Raw genomic sequence first — 22008 nt, 5'->3', positions numbered from 1 at the left:
AGAATATCTTGAAAAATGCAGCAGAGTTGCACATGAGAGTGCTAGAATCTCATCAAACTCAGCTCAGTAGAAGCACACGCGGACTCGCAAGTAATTCATCAAACCTGTAAAATGATTGGCGCTTTCATACGCTATGGACAGATGGTACGCCGAAATGGATTGTGATTGAATGAATTGTTACAACGATGAATAGAACAATGTGAAAAGCACGCTTTAGCATTATACGTGGTGAAAATCGACACGGAAGGGAAATTTAAGAGAAATTTCGAAAATGAAAATTTAAGCACTTTTTGAAAACACCCAATGGAAAAAGCATCTTTAAGGGCTTTTAAAAAACAAAAATAAGCACCTCTAAGCACTTTTTAAAAACGCTGCGCACCATGTTAATAATATTTAGGTCTAGTTAAATATCACAGATTTTTTTTTCCTGAGCTGTTTACTTGTCCCATCCGACATTTTAATAAAAAATTCATAAAACTCAATTTGCATTTTAATGTATCTCTGTTTGAATATTTATATGCCTGGTCAGAATTTGTACATGTCCTCGGCAGCATAATTTTGGGACACACACTATTTTTGCAAGTGTGGGTGATGCTTCAAGAAAACACTAAACAGCCATTGCAGCATACTTACTTGCAGCATAGAAATACTAGCATTATACTTACTTGCAGCATAGAACATGTAAAGGTATACAACTGTACAGGGTATTAATATCTATATTATTTTGTACATAAAAAAGGCAGCAAAACAGTTTTTATTAAATAATTTTTTATTAAATATTTTTTTTAGTAAAGATATATATAGTTAGCTACAAAAATAGAGTAACATTTAAATGCATAAATTATGATTATTTGAAACGTGCTCATTCCATATCCTCTCACATTTGCAATAATTTAAATCTGAAATATAAACTCAGTAATATTAAACATGGGTTCATACATAAAATAATATATATTTAGTCTATTAATTTATATCTTACTTATATTTATTATATTTTTAAGAGACTTATTTTTATTATGCAATAATTTCTCAAGAGTGCTTTAATTATATAAATTCAACTTAATCCACAAATCGCTTGGATAATTCCTATTTATATTTGAAATTATTTTTTAAATGTACATTTGCACTGAATGCACTATTATTATGTATGAACAGGGGTCTCCTAAATGAGTTTGGCAGTTTTCAATAATTTATATCAAAGAAAGAGTTAAAGTTTACCAAACAATTTTGGCTCACAATTTATGTGAAAGGGCATAAATTTTTCCTCAAAAACCTTTAGTGTTAGATCTAAGAGATAGCTCTGCAAGTCTCTTCTACCGTTTTTCCTATTATGTTTTGTTGCATGCTAATTTAATCTTTCGATTAAAATGAGTGGTAATTGCTGACGTTTGACAATTCAAAAATATTATAAAGTGAATTTCATTTCTTGAAAGATTAAAAAAAAATTATGATGTTTCTTTGATTTACATGTTTACTACCAGTAGCACCATCTGTGGAAGAAAATTTAAGCTAAAAACTAGAACTCTGAGGGGGCATTTATGCCTTTTCTCAAAAAATAGTTGCAAAAATTATATAAAAAAACCCCCCAACCATTTTCATGATACAAATTTTTTAACAACCTTTAGTCTAGTTTGAGACACTGTGCAAACATAATATCAGAAGAATAAAAAAATTTATAATAAAACTTAATACTAAATATTAAAAAAAGATTTATAACTTAAAATATTAACACATACATATAAACACTAATATTCCAATAGCAAAAGTCACTCATCAGTTTAAATGCACAATGACATTTTTTTTAAATGCACTTTATAATATTTATCTATGGGGAGCCACAAAGAGGAGAGTTGAAGAGAGAGGATAAAGACAGTGTGTAATTAATAAAATTAAATATAAACTGTTATATGCCATGTTCAATCAACAACAGCAAACATAAATGATTTGGGTATAGCAACAAAAATTACCAAAAACTTAAGGTGAAACATGAATATGTACTTTGCTTAAAGTGCTAAATAATATTTTTCCTGAGTATATGTGAACTAATACTAACTTGCACCCACATTCCTTTTAAGGACAAACTGAATCCAGAGGAACAGCTTAATCACAAATGATAACTCAGTTGCCATTTAGTATAAATATTTAAACAAACAATTTTTTTTCAATCAAAATGTATATATTTTTTTGTACATGTTTTAGAAAATGTAATAGATAAAGTAGATATTTCTTTGCAGTTTCATTGTATTCTATAGAATTTTTGATATTGTTTAGTGCAGTAGAACCTACTTATAACGAGCTTGCATTTAACGTGACTCTAGATTGATGAGTGAATTGGAATATTTTATTTTGGTACAATGTTATAAATATATTAAACTATTAAACTGTACTCTCAGGGTGCGTAGCCAAATCTTTCAACAAAAAATAAGCACTTTCAAAGTACTTTTTAAGCACATAAAAATATTTTTAAGCAATATATACATTAACATAATGCCAAAATAATTTTCAAAGACTTTACGTGATCATGATAAAATAACTAGTTTCTGACAAATAACTCTTTTCTTGATCATATTAGCCACCATAAAGTGATAGAGAGATTTTTTGGTTCAATTTCAGAGTGCCTGAATTTGAGAATATCTTGCAAAATGAAGCAGAGTTGCAAACAAGAGTGCAAGAATCTCACTGAATTCAGCTTAGTATACACGCATGCGGACCTGCATCAAACATGTAACACAATTGGCGCTTTCATACGTTACAGATAATGGATTGTGTTTGAATGAATTGTGAAAACGTTGAATAGAACAATGTGAAAACCACGCTTTTGCATAATACGTGACAAATATTGTCATGGTAAAGAAAAAAAATCTTATTTTTGAAAAGGGAAAATTAAGCCATTTTTAAAAACACCCAATAGAAAAAGTACCTTCAAGGGCTGTTAAAAAAGAAAACATGCACCTTTAAGCACTTTTTAAAAATGCTACGCACCATGACTCTTTCAGATAGCATTTATTTTTTAAACTTTTTCTTATATTTAGAGAGGAAAATAATATTGGAAGCATGGAATAGTTTCAGTGAGGAGGAAAAAATGTAAAACAAATTGAATGGCACATTAACTGTTTAAAATTATTAAAGATATGTCAGTCGATAATTATAGTGAAATATGTTTCAGTGTCATTTAGAAATAGCTGAATCATTTTTCAAGTTATAGAAGACAGGTGAAACCAGCAGCGAAAGACAGACTGGACACCAGATCAAATCATTGTCTCATTTCCAAGTGATAGGGATGGAATTTTAAGAGGTTTTGATAGAATGTCTTGAAGAAGTACCTGAATGGTTGCAGAAGCGTTTCCGGTTTTAAAACCACATATAAGAAAAACACCTTTTTGGCCCTTTTTCTTGAAGGTGTGCTGCTCAAAATATTAAAAAGTTTTATCCATAAAAGAAAAAGTAGAAATTTTAAAACTCTTAAATAAAGGCAGAAAAAAAAATTCAAATACCTAATTAAAATATGCAAGATGAAGCAATTTATGCAAGTAGTTTAACTTTAATATTAACTTTGCATTTGGATTTAGCTAGGAACTATCATCTTAATACATCCCATAGATTGCGCTTTGATAGATATGCCTGCATTTCTTAAAAGACAAAAATTCCCTGATTTTTTCCCAGTTGTAAAGAAAAATTCAAAATTCTCTGCATATTCCCTCATATTTTAAATGATTTTTTAAATTCCCAGTATTTTCCAGGTTTTTCTCTATTCTCCCTGCGGAGTGGTAACCCTGATTATGTACAAAATGACATTGCTGACCACTGTGCTGATTACGTTAAAAATTTTTAAGAATAACAAATTTCTTTTTCATCATGAGAAACATCTTAAACCAATCACAAATTCACATAGAGAGGTGCAACTGTGCTACTTCAATAAATCACATTAACCTCTTCCTTCTCGCACCTGTGAAAATCACGGGTTGAGGTTTCGCCTTCTATTTCTTGCTCCCGTAATATTTCAGAACTGGAGTGTTCAGAAGTAACCAAGGTTGGCAAGTTTCTGCTGAGATGGTTAAAACCACTGGTAGAAACCGGTTACAACTGGCATAGCAGAAACCATTTTTGGCCACATTTGTGGCAGAAATTCAGAAAATGACATAAAAGTAAGTACTGAGATTGACATACAATGGATAATTCATAGAAAAAACAATTAAATGTTAAACAAAGTGACCAGTGAAATTGCTGTTTACATTTATGAATCAGTGAATCTAACCAATTATATTACCTCTTAAAACTATTACTGTTATAATAATTGGATTGTTACCATGCAAATTATGTCTTGAAAAGAAAAAAACAATTTGAAAGTAGTTCTATTCAGTTATATTAAGAGTAAAATGATAATAATTACTGAATTTCAGAGTTTAATATAATATACTAAAATCTAGTATTTATATTTACTATTACATAACTTTATTCTTTATTTAATATAAATATTTGATATACTGCACTCTTTATATTTAATCTAAATAAAATAATGTATATTTACAAACAATGAATTAAAAAGTTTGTTACAGTAACATTTTTCAGTTTACTTAAACAAAATGTCATTCAGCAATTACGAGATCTAATATAGGCGTTTTTTTTAGTTTCTGCTGTTTTTTTTTACCGGTTATAACCAGTTTCTGCCACTGGCATTGCAAAAACCAGTTTCTGCCGGCAAAAAGCCAACCCTGGTAGTAACGCGCCAATAAGAATAAATATTTTATTTCTCATTTTACACACTAGATGGCAGTACCAGGATATTTTTAAGGTAACTGTAGATAGCTTATTTTAAAGTTTGTTGCTCCAGAAGGGATGAAAACAATAAGAGATGCAAGAAGGAAACTCGGTACTACTGTCCAGATTGTGCCGATGGCCTCTGTATCTCACGTTTTTAAATTTATCACACAAGAAAAAATTATTAAATCTTTATTTATATTATACGTAAGTTTAATAAAAAAAATTTTAAAGTTTAAAACACACATTTTTTAAATTTTCCTTGCTTGCTGGAAAACCAACATTAAGTCATAGAATGTTGGCTTTTCCTAAAAATTTAATTTTTTTAAAATTTCAAGCTAAAAAGAAATCAAAAATTAAAAATGAATAGATATATATATTGTTCATACACATATTTTTAGATAACTTTCAGGGATAAAAAAATAGGCACTTTTATGACCGTTTTCTTGAAAATTAACCAATCGTTAAGGGGTTAATGCTCTAATTAATCTTGATTCCGATACTGAGCAAATGAACTAAATATAGTTTTTTTTTCAAGTTGCTTATTCTTTAGATAGGTAGCTCAACAGTAGGAATTAAACTGTACAGTACTTCAAAAACTTCATATTTTTGGCAACCACTGACATAGCAGATAGTTAGAAACTTGGTACAGATATTGGATGGTGCTATACAATTCAGAATACATGGTACAAAATTGTAGAAATTTCAGGTAAAAAAATATAACAAATATGTATCATTTACATTCCTCACATCTACATTAATATTTACATTTCTGGTTTTAATAGCAAAGCAGCATACAATAGATAAATATAATCTAAAAATAGCTTTCTCTATAAAAATATGCAATATAATTTTTTTTTACATGTATACAAACAAATATACAAGAATTTAGAAAAATATGTAAAAAAAAATTGAGTATACATAGTAGGTTACTTAATTATTAAGTAAAATCAAATATTCATGAAAAACTAACTATGAGTCATACTTGATAATAAGTTTTCAATTATGCCAATGCTGGAAAGTAAACTTCAAAAAAATATTTCTAAAAATGAAAAGATCAAAATATTTATACTATTATTTATAAATATTTTGACTGTAAATATCTAAGATCAAAACATATATCCAAGATATCTATTTTATAAATATATAAGATCAAAATATATAGACCATCAAATATATTTTTGATACTCATTGAGGCAGTTATAGGTCCAGGTACTTTTGCTAATACTGCTGAATAGAATCTTCAGTATTTCATTAACTGGGATAGACTGTATTTATGATTATAATTTGTATACAATTGTTTTATATTTTGCTAGTATAAAAAAAAATTTCAGGTTTCACATTTCAAATTTTTTTACCTTGAAGTGAAAATTCAATGATAGGATTTCAATTATATATTGATTCTAAGAATTCTTTTTTATATGTAGACATTTGAATTATCAAGAGATTTAAAAACTTTTATGCAGTAAATATATAGTTTGTCTAAAGTAAGAACTCCCCTAGCCACTCATCTGGATCCATGGTGGATCCAGATGAGTGGCTATGGTAATGAGGTTATTCCAAGAGTGGGGCGTTGTTTAGGACAGATTTTGGCTTGGATCAACGAAAGAAAGGGAATCTTTTACTTCAATCTACTGTGTTAGCCCTAAAGTGAAAAAAAGCTACCCAGCCTGAATTGCACTATTCTTGTTTCCATAGCAGCAGATGGCTTCAGACTTTGTGGCACGGGGAGTTCTCACTGTAGACAAACTATACATTATCCTTCTGATTGTTTTGCCTTCACAAATAGTGTTTTTATTTAATTTATTTACTTTGCTTTCTTGCAGAAAAAATAGCAAGGTGTCCTATTATTCCTTATAAAAAAAATTCTTATCTCGATTTATCTTGACTTTTAACTTTTTGCCCTGATAATTCTGATTTATGTGTTCCACAATTGTTTTCATGCAAAATAAATGCAGATTTTAAAATAATTGATTCACAGAATCGAAATATTTGAACATTTGCCTATCCCTTTTAGCAAGACTCGATAGTTCAAACTTCGGGATTGTCTAAGAATTAAATATGTGGCTCAGGCATATAGCCTTACCAGCAGGATTCATTGCTTAATTTTTTTGGGAATACAGTCCTTTCATGAAAATGAAACTAAATAAAAAAATTTTATGGCGTTTCATTCAGGTGCTCATACGCTCATATATTATTTACAACAAATGCATTAACAAATCTTGTAAGTAAATGCATTAACAAATCTTGTAAGTAAATGCATTAACAAATCTTGTAACTAAATGCATTAACAAATGTTTTAAGGAAATGCATTAACAAATCTTTTAAGGAAATGCATTAACAAATCTTGCAGAATTTTGTAATTTTGCAATTAATGATTCATTACTGTCATCTGATTTTAGATATTTAGAATTATAATTAAACAGTGAATTGAGATCAAGCAAATTATAAAAATCCTCAGAATATTCAGCATGTTTTCGCTTTGAGATTTTCGAAGTCCTATTTTAAAATTATTTGATTAAAGAAATCTTGATTATGAAATGCAATTAAATATTGGTATAAGAGAACTAATTGATATCACAAATACTTCTTAATACAACAATTATCATAAAATTTTTCTATACATTGATCTAAAACTATTATGAATTAAAAACATTGAGCATTAAAACTTACTCTTTTTTTTTTTTAAAAAAAAGGCATTCTAAAATTACAAATAATAAATTTTATTATTCTTTTAAAGTAAAATTTGCCTTTATCATACTTTTTTGGTTTGTCGCTTTAAAAAAAGAAAAAAAAAAGAAGTGTGGTGTATGTATACTACTCCAAAAAAAAGTCCAATTTTTTCCTTTACTGACTACAACAAGGTTGCCACTCAAATCTGAAAAAAATGCTCTGTCTTTTCCCTGTACATATTATACACAATATATTAAGAGGAAAAACAGAATCAACAGTTGTATGAGATGTATTCTGCTAGTTACACTAGTTATAATTGCTGAAAAAACATAGAGAATAAAGGAGAAGCTGAACATACTTAAAACAAAGAATGCTACAGTAAGTGAAATAGAAATATCATCCTTAAATATCTCATAGATCGCACTTGAAGTAATCACCACTTTAAAAAAAAAAAAAAAAAAAAAAAAAAAAAAAAAACGAAATTACAAAACAAAATTCACTTCTTTTTTCAAATTTCTACAGCAGAGTGCGTAGTCAAATCTCTCAACAAAAAATAAGCACCAGTACTTTTTAAGCACTCAAAAAATATTTTTAAGTACCATATACATTAACAAAATGCAAAATAGTTTTCAAAGACTTTACATGATCATGATAAAATAATTAGTTTCTGACAAATAATTCTTTTCTTGATTATATTGGCCATGCTAAAAAGATCGAGATTTTTAGGTTCAATATCAGAGGGTGGAAAATGAAGTCTGAAATTAAGAATATCTTACAAAATGCAGCAGAGTTGCACATGAGAGTGCAAGAATCTCACTGAATCCAGCTCAGTAAGCACATGCCCACACACATGTGGACTTGCAAGTATTTCATCAAACATGTAAAATGATTGATGCTGAAAAGAATTATGAAAACGTTGAATAGAACAATGTGAAAAACACGCTTTTGCATAATACACGGTAACAAAAAAAAAATCTAATTTCTGAAAAGGGAAAATTAAGCACTTTTTAAAAACATCTTTAAGGGCTTTTAAATAATGAAAATCTAAAATGAGCACCTTTAAGCACTTTTTAAAAACGCTACGCACCATGTAAAGAAAAACTCAAAATTCCCAGCATTTTCCTTGTTATTTTAAGTTATTTCTAAATTCACTGTATCTTTCCCCAGGTTTTTCCTGTGGAGTGGCAACCCCGTACAAGTACAATTGTGATGATAAAGTAACAATGGGGGTAGATGAGTGGCAGTAAACAGAAGGTTTTGCCTTCTAGGTAAACGATGAGTGAAACATTCCCATTCGCAAAAGGGTCAAAGGGATAAATTTTAACAAACATATTTCATTTCCACAATCTCTAACAAAAAATCTTTTAATAAATAATCAAAAAATCTAGATAAATAAAAAAAAAATTCCCCAGTGTATATTTAGATACCCATTTTAACAAGCAGCTGCACTAAGCAGGTTAACTTGAATTAATATAAAAAATATAATTATATTAAAAGCATAAACTTAAACTATTAAAGCATAAACTAAAAGCATGACATTAACTTAAATTAATATAAAAAATATAAATCAAATACATAGTGCACAAGTTTTACTTTCCCAGAAGAAAGGCAAAAACTTCAGAAAATGCAGGAATGTGACAGAAAGGAATATTTTGAGATGAATCATTTTCATAAATGGGTATTTTCTTCTTCTACTAATGTGCAACTATGTATCACTTCCATCCATCTAATTAAAGAATAAAATAACTGTGATGAGCATTAAAATCTATTGAGAATTATATCAACATTAACCATACTTAAATGGTTTATGGTTATAGAATGCAAATCATATTTTTCCATTCTTTTAATATGATAAAAGAATTATTAACAGGGTGGCCACTAAAACTCAGCAAAAAAAATTCCCCAGTTTTTCCCATATTTTTCAAGAATTCATTAGAGACATTGAATTTCCCATATTTTTTGAACCTGGTGGAATAAATTTCATTACATTAAAAGATTTATATAATGCAATTCTACAAACCACAATTCGCCACACTAGCTTTGTGAATGTAAGCAATGAAATAATAAACCTTTCGGTTTCAAAAACTGGAAAACACTAGTAGGAAAAAGGTTAGCATGGAAAAAACTTCTTGAGAAGACCGAGGCCCACTCTGGAATGTCGAGCCATTGATCATGATGAAATGAAAATATATACTTACTCCCCATTCTTGTTCAGTTTCATGATGATCAGTTTATTATGAATCAAAGATCACAGCAAACATTAAAAAAGCATCTCTCATCTCATGAAATCTAAGATTTAGGTTTTTAGGCTTTAATATATATATATATATATATACGCACAGTTCGACTTCTATTTAATGAACTTCCATTTTAGGAATTTCTCTATTATGCAATTTTTTTTGGAGGAACCAAGAACAAATTTTGGAAATTTCTTCGTAAAATAACTTCCAAATAGCGAAGTGGATTTTCTATTTAGCGAAATTTTCTTTCAGATCCACTTTCCCTATTTCCCAAAATATTTCAGAACATTTCAAACTTGTTAACATATTTTATGATGGAAATGACCTTGAATTGATTTTTGAAGCCATTTTTAGAGAGAGCAGTAAAATCCCTTTCCCTTCTTGTTTTCATTTCGAACGAAAAACTCCAACAAAATTAACGGATTTTATCAGTAGCAATTGCAATCAAACTTTAGAACGCATGTTAAAATGCATGTTTAAAAATACTTTGCAGTTATAATTTTATACAGCAAATAAATGCAGCTATAAGTTTATACATAAATTTAGCTTCTTTTAATTGAAAAAAGTATGTAGCATGATAGTGTAACACTAGATAATGTTTAGCTCTATTATGCAGATTTCTTTTATGGTTAAGATTTTTAAAATAAATAGTAGATACTAGTTTACAAGATAAAGGTGTATCAATTGCTATTTTAATTATGACTAGTTTTTATGATTTTAAAACCTGTTTTGCATTGCTTAAGTATTTCAAAAGGTGATTTTCTATTTAAAAAATTTTCTATATAAAACTTATTATCGGGATTTAGCAACTTCATAAAATAGTGGTTCAACTGCGTGTATAATATAGATATATATGTAACTTGCCCTTTTTTTAAACAGGCAAAGAGTGTTCTTAAAATTAATGATTATTTTTATTAGAAAACCTAGAGAACTTACCTTTTAAAAGCATATTTGTTTTCCACCATAAAAAAATATTCATGGTTCTTGAAAATAAGTTTGAATATACAATCTCCAGAAACCAAATCATTACTTGAAGTAGTCATTATTTTGTAACCTGCTAAAGGAAGGCTACCCAGGGGACTTTCATCCTGCAAAAAAAAAAATTAATGCATTTCAACATATCTGTAATTTAGCTATAACAGATTTTCTCTTCTTTTTACATTGCATTATTATCCAATTTTGTATTCGCACAACATATATATTTTTCTGATAAATCTATGAAATTGAATTCAGATTACTCAAAGAAGTACTAAAAATATAGTGATAAAATATTTAATTTTAAATTTGATGAAAAAAACTTTTATTTTGCATTAAATTTCACAATTATTGAGTATAACTAAATATCTTATGATGGTGGCCTTCAACTATGAAGGAAAAAAAAACTATTAGTAACAGAAAATCTATATTTTTATTTATTAATTTTGCTTTTTTTTAATCGGTACATCTTAATTTTCATAATGCATAGGATACACACAGCAGCAATACTAAACATAATATTAACTTACCAGATATGACCGGTAGAAAAACAAACACAAGTTTGCCAGCACAACCCACACTTTTTGCCAACCACTGCTATTCTTAAATTTCCTCAACAGATATCCACTAAGACTATTCTGAAATAAAATTCAATTGAATAAAAAGTAATATAATGATAATAAAAAATAATAACACGCGATAAAAAATAATATGTAATAGGAATTTTAAGAGCTTTAGTATTTATTTTAAGAACATTTTCTAATTTTTTTTTCTTTAATTTCATTTTAACTCATTTAACATTACTTTATTAACATAACATTTAACATTACAACAATCAGTAACTGAACTTAATGTAAAATAATTAAAAGTTTTGTTTTTTATTTTTTTAAAATTCATTCAACATTTTTCATTAATTATATTCTTAATTTCCTCTTTTTCCAATTTCTATTACAACTAACTATTTTAGTAGTCAATGTTAACAATAACAGTAATTTTAGGTAATTACAATAAATAATCCCATTATGAAAAACAGAATTAATTAATATAATTTATTAATTATGAACTACAGTAGAGCGCCGATTATCCGAACTGCTCGGGACCGAACGTGGTTCGGATAATGAAAAGTTCGGATAATTGGACGGTTGTTACTTATGCACTAACTTTCCTTCACACTTTTTCCAGGTTTAGGACTGGCAGTACTATCGAAAATAGCTCTGTTTAAAAAAAAAAATTCAATTTTTAAATATTTTTATTTAATTTTTTTAATTTTGAATTTTTTTTAATCATACTTCAGCTGTTTATAATTTTTTTTGTCAGTTGCTGATTTTACCACATTTTTCTTTATTTTCCATTGAAAAAGAAATACAGCAAAGACTTTTGTTTCAAAGATGCTCTTTTTTGAGCAGCGATATACCTTATTCTTTTTAAATAAATCAACTGAACATCAACATCATTTTGACGTTCTAGCCAATTCATTGCAATATCTAATGAATTGCATGTTTCTAGATTAGAAGGTTCACTATCTTGAACTTAATCATCTATTTGTTCCTATTCGTCTGTGGAGTTCCGATTTTCTTTCAAAATTTCAACAAACAATTTCATCATCATTTAAAATTTGAAATTCTAGGACGTTTTCAGTGTCTCGATAGCAGCCTTCCATTTCTTCTGCTGCATAACCTGGCATCTCTTCAGCCGGAAGATCTACTGGCTCAGAAATTTTGAAAAATTGTTGATAAGTCAAAAATTATTCTAAACTTTAAAAAAAAGAAAAATGAATTCAGTTCGGATAATTGGACGTTCGGATAATAAGGGTTCGGATAATCGGCGCTCTACTGTATTAAAAAAACAATATTTCTACACACTAAATACTTTAAAATACTTAATAAAAAATCCTTTATTTTGCCCTTAATATAAAATCCTTTATTTCAGTCAAAAATAATTTTTATCAGGATAATTTATAATTTTTAAACTTAAAGTTGAGATTTTTTAAAAATTTGATTTTATTCAGTTGGAAAGTTTTATCCAGAAAAATAATTTATAGATAGAAATGTATATAAATTATAATTTAATTTTCAAAATAGACTGAAAAAGTAAAAGACTAAATGAGGATTGAGGAAATGTGTAACTTATAATTTATATGTTTCCATTAGCTGAATGCAATATAACTTGCTATTTAATAAACATATTTCAATTGTACAAATTTAATTATATGTTTATTTAAATATGAATACTTTTAAAATATAGGTCATGTATATAAAAATTTTTTTATTTTGCCATGAATAATTTAGAATTACTGATTTATTTTTAATGTTTCCTCATCTAATTTAATTCATTCTGAACGTAATATGTTATTGTCAAATTGAGTCTTCGTCTTTACAAATTCAAGAAAGTATTGAACTTGAATAAAAACTTATTATATAAATAATAACTGTCAACTCTGCAAAAATAGCCAATAGAAAAATATGTAATCGTAAATTTTCAGGGCTAGCTTCGTTTTTAATTAAAAATGTTGTGAAATTTTCGTTTGTTGCAAGATATTTCACATAAGAACGCGTACCCCTGCTAAACTGTTCCTGTACCCCTGGGGGTACACGTACCACACTTTGGGAAACACTGCACTACACGGAGAAAAATAGTTCTGAATAAATTTACCTTCATCGAAAGATACAAGTCAGCACAACTGATGCTTATGTTTCGATGCCAACAGATATGAATGGACGTGTTAATATGTTGGCCAACATCTCTTATTTCCTCTTCCTCCTCCTCTAGGGAAAAGGGGGATGATTTGCAGGGCAGCTGACTTGCAATAGCATTTTGCAAATCCCTCATCCATTTGGTATGCTCTTCCGACGAGGGTGAGGCGAGGTATAGATGCTTTTCAGGACTGCATAAAATAAAACAATGAGTAAAACCAAGCTTATCCCCAGTTTCTTGTATTTTCAAGCTTTTCAGAGGAAATAAGCCTTGAACCTTGAAGGAAAGTCGACCATCGTGAGTACGGAGAGTGCAAAGCAGGATATCACTGAACTGAAAAATTAAATATCGTAAAAATCTATGAAGATAAGTTACAAAGTGATAACAATTTATAAATTGATATTTTTCTAATTAACTTAAAACTAAGTAGATTATTAAAAAAGTCTCTAAGCAAGAGTTTCTTGTATTTTTATGCTTTTCAAAGGAAACAAAATAAGATTAATAAAAAATTAGAGTAAATGATAGAATTATTTCATAATATTAAATATACAATTATGTTTTTTGTTTAGGTTTGTATTTAATTTCAGATCACAAAAATTGGTCAGCTTTAAAAGAAGAGAAGAGTTTGTTTAAGACGCTTGTTTTGTCTAATTTATTACTCAACATTAAGAGTAAATCATTGATAGCATCAACTTTAGTGCACCCTGACTGCAGCATTAGGTTGTATCGTCATAAAGAACACTCTAAATAAAAGCCTCACACAAATATTTTGAATACATTTTAATTGATTTACTTGTTCAGTTAAATTGTTGGTATTGATATTTTTTCGTGTTTTCTTATTTGACCTTTTCGGCATTTAGTGTAGATGTTTGCCCAGTTGCCGAGGTTTTAATGGTCTCTCCTAAAAGTTTCTTCAACAAAACTCCATGTCTCCAAAAAATGGTCCCAAATAGAGGTGGTCTTTCCTGGAGGTTACACTGTTTATATATATATATATATATATATAAATTTTTGTGTGGATCTTATATCAACTGCATGTTTACAAGAGTAAATTTTGCTATATGTTTGAGTTAGTAAAATTTTTCCAATAATAATCTAAAAATGTTTTAGTTGGAGGGATATAACTTAGACACATTCGTTGTAAAAATCTTGACTTCTTAAATTTTTTCTTAGCTCTTTAAATGCTTTAACCATGGTTTTATTCTATCTTTCTTTTAAGCATTATTCTATAATTTTCAAATAAATTTAAAAATGTTTTTTGTATTTTATTTTTTCTACTACTTAGCAAATTCGAATTTTACTATAGGTTTGGGCAAGCATTATTTTAACAATCTCAATGTCCAAACTTAAATTGCGTTTGAGTCTCACACAAATTTTGATTTATTAAGAGATGATTCAAAATGGTTTGATTCTGCAGAGTGGCTCAGAAAATTCTGCTACTAGGCTCATCTGGTTAAACTATTGGTCACATTTCACACACCCTTATCAATACTTATTATTTTTTTTAATAGTGATCCATCCAAATCTATGAAAAATTGCATTTTTATTTACATAAACTATGTTTTCCTATAATATTTTATACATCATACCTTTTTTTTAACCTAAAATAATAGTAATAATAATGATGAAGATAATAATAATAATGAGTCACAGACAAATTTTGATTCATAAAGATGGTGTTACAGTTTGGTTCAGATAGTTCAATTACTGGGTTCATCTGGTGAAACAATTGGTCACATTTTACCCTTATCAATACATGTTAATTTTTTTAATAGCGATCCATCCAAATCTATGAAAAATTGCATTCTTATTTACTAAAACTATGTTTTCCTATTGCATTTTGCTTATCATACCTTAATACCTAAAATAATAATAATAAAAATGAAATGTACACAAGAATCTAACAATTAATGGGGCAACATTGTCAACCTTTATTTATCCAAAGGTATCCCACCATAGAATGAAGTTAACTTGTCTTATATACTAGCGAATTGATGTTTAATAATCGTAGCAGTAGACACTACAAATTTAATCAACATTCTTTTATTTTGATGTGTTTTCAATTCCCTCTGATTTTACATTATAGGGATCAAGGATTATGACACAGTTTAATACCATAGTAGTTTTAATTACATATACATTCAGTGTGAGAAGAACAAAGCATGAGGTTAAAAATATTATGCTTAGAAAATTAGAAAAAAAATCTATATTGAGGAGTTTTTTACTTACCAAGAAAAACATGCATTGCTGAGTACCACTTTTAATGAATTTTGACAAACATCCTTCTCTAATGAATTTCTATGAAAAAAAAGAAAGCTTTTATTTGAACTCACTTTGTATAGTATAAAGTCACTTTGTATAGTATAAAATATAATATTAAAAAAATATCTGGCTAACAAAAGCATGAATAAAATAAATAACAAAACACATAAAGATATAAATTAAAATAAAGAACAACAGAGTGTTGTTGATTCTTTAGAACAGTGTTTCCCAAAGTGTGGTACGCGTAACCCCAGGGGTACGGGAACAGTTTAGCGGGGGTACGCGTTCTTATGCGAATATCGTACAACAAAAGAAAATTTCCAAAAATTTTATTTAAAAACAAAGCTCTACATGAAAATTTAAAATTAAGTATTTTTCTATTGGTTATTTTTTGCTGAGTTAACAGTTAATAATTAGTATTGTCAAAAGGCAGTTGTAATTTTTAACTTTTGTGCAAATTTTTTTATAGTAAAAAGTACATAAATTTTTTTATTAGGGTACATAGCGTTACGAAAAATTTAGAGAGGGTACGCTAAAGTCATAAGTTTGGGAAACACTGCTTTAGAAGATAGTTTTTTGTTTTTGAATTTGAAGTTTATACTAACCCGTTATGTTTTTTTAATATATTTTTTTGCAAGATTATTACTAAACCAGTACTTTAATTTCGTTACTATATTTGCTGTTAAGAAATAAATGTTTTTTTTTATAAAAACAGAACTGTTTTTTAATATAGCTTGATTCATTACAATAGTAAATACATAAACACATATTTTGAGGAAAATGAACTTTTCAGGAGCAAAAAAAACTTTTTTTCTAATGCTTTTTTACTAACATGCATACTATTATTATCTTTTAATAAAGAATTTATAGCAGAATAGACTAATAAAATTTAATATTGTCCTACAATTTTTTGGACAGTAATCAATTGTAATTGCATAAACAATTTTGATATTCCAAATAAGCAGAATAATTATTTATTTGTATCTTTAATTTCTTTTAGTCATACCATATTTTTACTTTTTTAGACATTTAAATCACTAAAAATGAAATATGCAGCACTAATAAATAAATAGATACAAAGATGTCACTGATTGTCTAGTATCAAGTAATGCAGTAATTTTCTTTCGTATAATTTTTAGAAAACATAGACACTGTCACTAATAATCAAATATGTAGCATTAATAAATAAATGGAAACAAAGATGTCACTGACAGTCTAGTAACAAGTAATGCAGTAATTTTTACACACAATTTTTAGAAGTCTTAGACACTGTGCAAATATATCATGAAACAAATTTTCTAAAAGCTTTTTAATGCTTCTAGACCATAAAAAAATTATAGAATAGAACTAAGAAACATTTTAATAAAAGTATTGCATTTTCCACAAATGAAATATTAATCTTAGTCATAGAAGTTAAAAACTTTTATTAACTATACTTTAAGTTATCTTTTATTAGTTTTGATTACTCATTTTATACAGGGTGCGTAGCCAAATCTTTGAATCAAAAATAAGCACTTTTTAAAAACTTTTCAAGCACTTTACAAAAATTTTAAAGCACTCAAAGAATTCATATTCAGTCAATGATATTATTGAAAAACAAAAACTTTTTATAAACAGTTTTAGCGTTAAAAAACAAACAAAAAGAAACAGGCGTAAATCGAAACAATCAGTACTTCATCACCGAGTGAATTCAACTTGACCCTGAACTCAGAACAAAAGTACCCTTACCCCCTACGTCAGGAAAAGTGTTAGAAGTAAAATAAAATAAACAAGAACAAAATTAAAATAAATGAAAAAGAAAAACATTTCATAAGGATCTGATATTCTCTATCCAAATTGGAGCACTCGGGTTTCGGTTTCAAGTGTGCGCGCATGCGCAAGTCATAACGTAGGTACGACATGAAGTCCGCGTGAATGATTACGTAGCAAACTCCCCATTTTTCGTGAAATGCATGGGATCCACCAGATATCACTGAAGGGAAGAAAAAAAAATTATTTGGAAAGGATTGCACTTTTTAAAAACGTCGGCAGAAAAAAGCACCTTTAAAAGCTTTTAAAAACGAAATCCCCAAAAAAGCACCTTTAAGTACTTTTTACAAACGCTACGCACCCTGTTATGACAGTTTTCTAGAAGCACCTATAAAAACATTTTTCAAAATATGTAAATATTTGTGAAATTTTGAATGTAATTTCATGTGTTTAGTGTTTTCACAATTTTCAAAGGAATGTTAAATTATAATAATTGAAATTATTTCAACAGCATGCAACATAAATTAAGATTCACAAATTCCCTATAATATTAAAACAAAACTTTGCATAATGTGATAAAATAATGAATTAAAGTTTATAGGTTTTTCATCCATGCCAACACTAAAAAGCACAAAAATAATTTATAGCATAGTACAAATTTTTTTAAACACAAAATATTATAATAATAATAAAAACTTTCATAACTTACCCGATTTTTATCTACCAATGAAGAAAAGTTAGTGAAACTGCGCTGAAGTTCAACGAGTTTTGAATAGTTCACCTAAAAAAATTGCTTTATTAGGTCTGGCAATAGTAAAACATAATTAAGTATAACATCCAATGACTTTTTGTGCAGTCGGAGTAGTGACTAAAATGTTCAACTAAACTAACTAAAGATTGATATCATTCTATTAAAAACAAAATAGTCATTATCAAAAGGGATAGTATGCCACATGCATTAGCAATAAACTACATCTATTTATAAATTAAGGTAGCAACATGAACAATTACAAAATCAGCTTTAGAAAAACTTACTAGAGGTAGCATAATATTTTCAAAACTTTCACAAAAAGTTTTAGTTTCATCATACAAACCTAGGGGGGAAAAAGATAGAATTGTGAAACAAAACATATTAATATAATAAATGCAATGATAAAAATAAATCAAACATTGAGTTAGCCATAAAAATACAAGCAACAGCCAAAAATTATTATTTGAAATTAAAAAAAAAGGGAGTAAATAGTTAAATACATCAAACAAACGCAATATTGAAGTAAAAAGTGCTTAAATATGGTAAGATATTTTAGTAAAGTTGAAAACTTCCAAAAGTTTGATTAGCATTTGTCTCATTTCATGATTTTTAAAATAAGTAGATATCGTCAGATATTTCGATATTTTAGTTTATAAATAATTGATTTGGTTTTTTATGCCTTCATTGTAGTCGTTAAAAAAATTATTTTTTTGCTCCAATCGTAGTTGAAAAAAATTTTTTTTTGTTGAATTAGATTGAAAAAGTTTTTAAAAAGAGTTGTTTTATTTTCAATATGTATGAAACTTTTGATGAAATTTTTTGACACAATATCACAATGCTCTCCAAACTGAGTGAACGAGCAGTTTTACGATCTAATTATAAGGAATAAGTTGCAACTCATATTCACAACCGTTTTTGCAGTCAATTCTTAATTTTATTACTTTATCACATAACTAATTCATTATTACCAAGTCAAACATTGGTTTTACATAGTTGCCAACTCTACTGGATTTTTCCAGCTTCTCCTGGTCTGCTGGTTTAATTATAATTCTCTTGGTTTTTCTACATTTTAGAAAAATCTAATTGAGTAAGTTTTCTAAAAAAAATCCCTATTGAAATAGAAGTTTATACAGATTATTGCTTGTTTGCTTGTATAAGTATTGCTAATACATAATGAACCATTTATAGAAATCAGTTCAAAACTTTTTGTTTTAAAATTATTAGTTTATTTTTATTCAGAACTCTCTTTATAAATAAATTTCAAAAAATCTTTTAACTATCTTTGATCAATTAAATTCCTATTAATATTCAAAATTATGAGTAAACAGTACATAACAATTTAAATATGTTTAATGTCAATCATAACTGGAAAATATGGCAGTTTTTTATTTTGATGACTATAAGAATTCTCCATGTGTAAAATATTTAGAACATTAAGCAACAATTATCATGAAATTTATATAATCTACTGGATTTTTTCCCATCAATATTGGCAGCTATGGGTTTGGTCATAACTTTTTTTATCTTCAATTGCATGCAATTATTCTCAATTACTCCAGGGAGCTTAATTTTTCTACTTAGTTGCACGCAATATTATATAGTAAACATAAGGTAACTAATAGTTAGTTAATATTAATTAATATAGTTAGTTAACTAACATAGTTTACCTTTGTTGAAATAAAAAAGAGGCACTTGTGAGAAAGTTTCAAGTATCTTGCAGGACACAAAAAATTTTGTGGCACATATAATTTGATACAATATGATCAAAGTGTGACAATTACACATAGATCTCTGTAGTCAAAATTTTTTAAATTGTTGTTTGTTGCGTTCATTAGTTTATGTAATTTTTTTCAAAAATATATCACATTTTAAAGAAAGATTAAATTAGACTATTAAGGGTAATTTGTTCAATTTTAAGAGTAATTTCTATGGTTTAGCTGACATAACTTTGCAAATATTCTCCAATGTTTACGATTTTATATTTAGAGAGTTATTCGTACACTGGATCATATTGGAACAGCTATTCTTTTCAAATGATAGGTGAAATTTTCAACAAATCATCAGTACATAGCCTATTACTGTAATAAATTCAATATTATATAATAATATATCAATTACCTTTTCAGGAAAAAAATTAAAAACAAAATAATTGAGACTCTATTATTTAAAATTTTTCTTCTAATTTTATATTATACAGTACAAAACCAGTTATCCGGAAATCAGAAAACCGGAAAACCAAAAAACCGGAATGAAATTCGATAAATTTTCCCGCCATTTTTTTCAAGAATTTTTTTTTCCTCATAAGATTTTAGTATTTTTCTTTCTTTTTTGAAAGATGTTTACCTTACCATCATTTTGGAAATAATCATTAGTGTATTACTTCATCGTTTTTTCTTCTTTTTAAGATTATTTCCAAAAAGTTTTTTTTTAGTTGGGTTTAACAATAAAAAAAAAACGGCTTTTTGCAGCGATTCAGACAACCGGAAAAATCAGTTATCCGGAGTAGCGATGGTCCCGATCGTTCCGGATAATCGGTTCCCTACTGTACATGCGTTATTCTTATATTTATTATATCTTATCAGTTTGGGGTGGGGATTACGTAACTAACATAAATCATGCAATATTCAAGAGAAATTTATTTAATTTTTATCAATCAATCCATATTTCACTCAATCTAAACTCAATATATTACCAATCTATACTTTATTTTTTACAAACTATGTCTTAATTTCAAAAAAAAAAAATCCAAATGGTAGTAAAAAAAAAAGAAAGAAAAAAGACATAACTAACATTAGGAGACCTAACAAAATTTATTTAAAAACCAAGCTTAATAAGAACATTTTCCGCAAAAGTTTCCAGTATTTAACACCAAGTGCTTTAATTTACTCCTTGCTGAAATTCAAAATGCAAATACCTCAATATTATTTTAAAAAACCCGTAAAATTGTTTGTTTTTTCACTATTTAATATTGAAGACATTTTATCTGAATAATTTTATACACTCTTTATTTTTTTTACGTATGTTTTTTTCATAGTTATATTTTTGAAAGTTTATGACTGATTTAAATTGCTTTGTACCAGACACTCTTGCTAGCCACCTTTGAAACATTAAATTTTATATTTACATTTTCTTAACTCTTTTGTGCTTTAAGTGTTTTTATTTATTTATTTACTATTATTATTATTTATAATATATACACTCAATACTGTAGTCACTGACATGAACTTCGGAATCCAAAAGTGACTTGGTCTTCTGTGTTTGTTTCTTGTTTTTATTTTCTATTATGTTATGTACTAAATGTATTTCATTCATCAAAAATAATAACAAAATAGATTAGAATATCAAAGACAAAAAAAGGCAAATCATACAGCTTAGTAAGTACAAAATATCAATATTAATTCAAAAACACTGAATATAAAACAAAACAAGAAACTTACTTAAACAATCGTTATAGTCATCATGATCAGAATTGTAGGTGTCCAACAGATCTAAAAAAGAGAGAAAATTATTTTTCAACATTAAGGCCATTCCCTTAAATAGGGCATTGCATATATATAGCATTTTAATTTGGTCATAGCATTAAAAAGCTTGGATAAATTATAAATATTGACCAAACGTATTCTTCTTCTCAAAATATTTGAAATGTAAAATATATTGTTTTCTGTTTTTGTGAAAGGTTTTATGGAAAGTCTAACAGCTATGTCACACACGTATAATTTTTTCAAACTTTAAGCAACATAACACATATCAGCATAAATTTTATACTTACTTAGTTTAAAAAAAAATTATAGATAAAGTAGCCATGCTATAAAAGGAGTCCTTCTTAGGGAAACAATCACTTTGAAATTACCATGCTGGTTGTAATAACACAGCTTGAGACAAAACATATGGAGAACTAAACTACAT

The 22008-nt window shown here is 27.5% G+C and overlaps 1 protein-coding gene across 8 annotated transcripts in view; it reads right to left on the bottom strand.

Moving 5' to 3' along the window:
* Window positions 1-751: 751 nt before the first annotated feature.
* Window positions 752-22008, bottom strand: part of LOC107442943 (FERM, ARHGEF and pleckstrin domain-containing protein 1) — a 99398-nt gene continuing 78141 nt past the window's right edge. For 7 of the 8 annotated variants that reach the window (XM_087157935.1, XM_087157940.1, XM_087157941.1 and 4 more), the window contains 8 exons: window positions 21540-21590; window positions 18387-18445; window positions 18061-18132; window positions 15570-15638; window positions 13299-13673; window positions 11177-11284; window positions 10608-10759; window positions 752-9157 (listed from right to left, as the gene is read on the bottom strand). In XM_087157935.1, coding sequence (XP_087014061.1) covers window positions 9100-9157; window positions 10608-10759; window positions 11177-11284; window positions 13299-13673; window positions 15570-15638; window positions 18061-18132; window positions 18387-18445; window positions 21540-21590 — 944 coding nt within the window. In that variant the 3' untranslated portion in view covers window positions 752-9099. Of the gene's footprint in view, window positions 9158-10607; window positions 10760-11176; window positions 11285-13298; window positions 13674-15569; window positions 15639-18060; window positions 18133-18386; window positions 18446-21539; window positions 21591-22008 lie in introns of those variants that run through there. The other variant, XM_087157937.1, reaches the window with a different exon arrangement.

The sequence above is a fragment of the Parasteatoda tepidariorum genome, chromosome 2, assembly GCF_982258835.1.
Source record: "Parasteatoda tepidariorum strain Cologne lab strain chromosome 2, Ptep-v5.0, whole genome shotgun sequence".
In the NCBI taxonomy this organism is placed as follows: Eukaryota; Metazoa; Arthropoda; class Arachnida; order Araneae; family Theridiidae; genus Parasteatoda; species Parasteatoda tepidariorum.
Note: the sequence above shows the minus strand (reverse complement) of the source record. Positions and strands in the feature narration are given on the sequence as shown.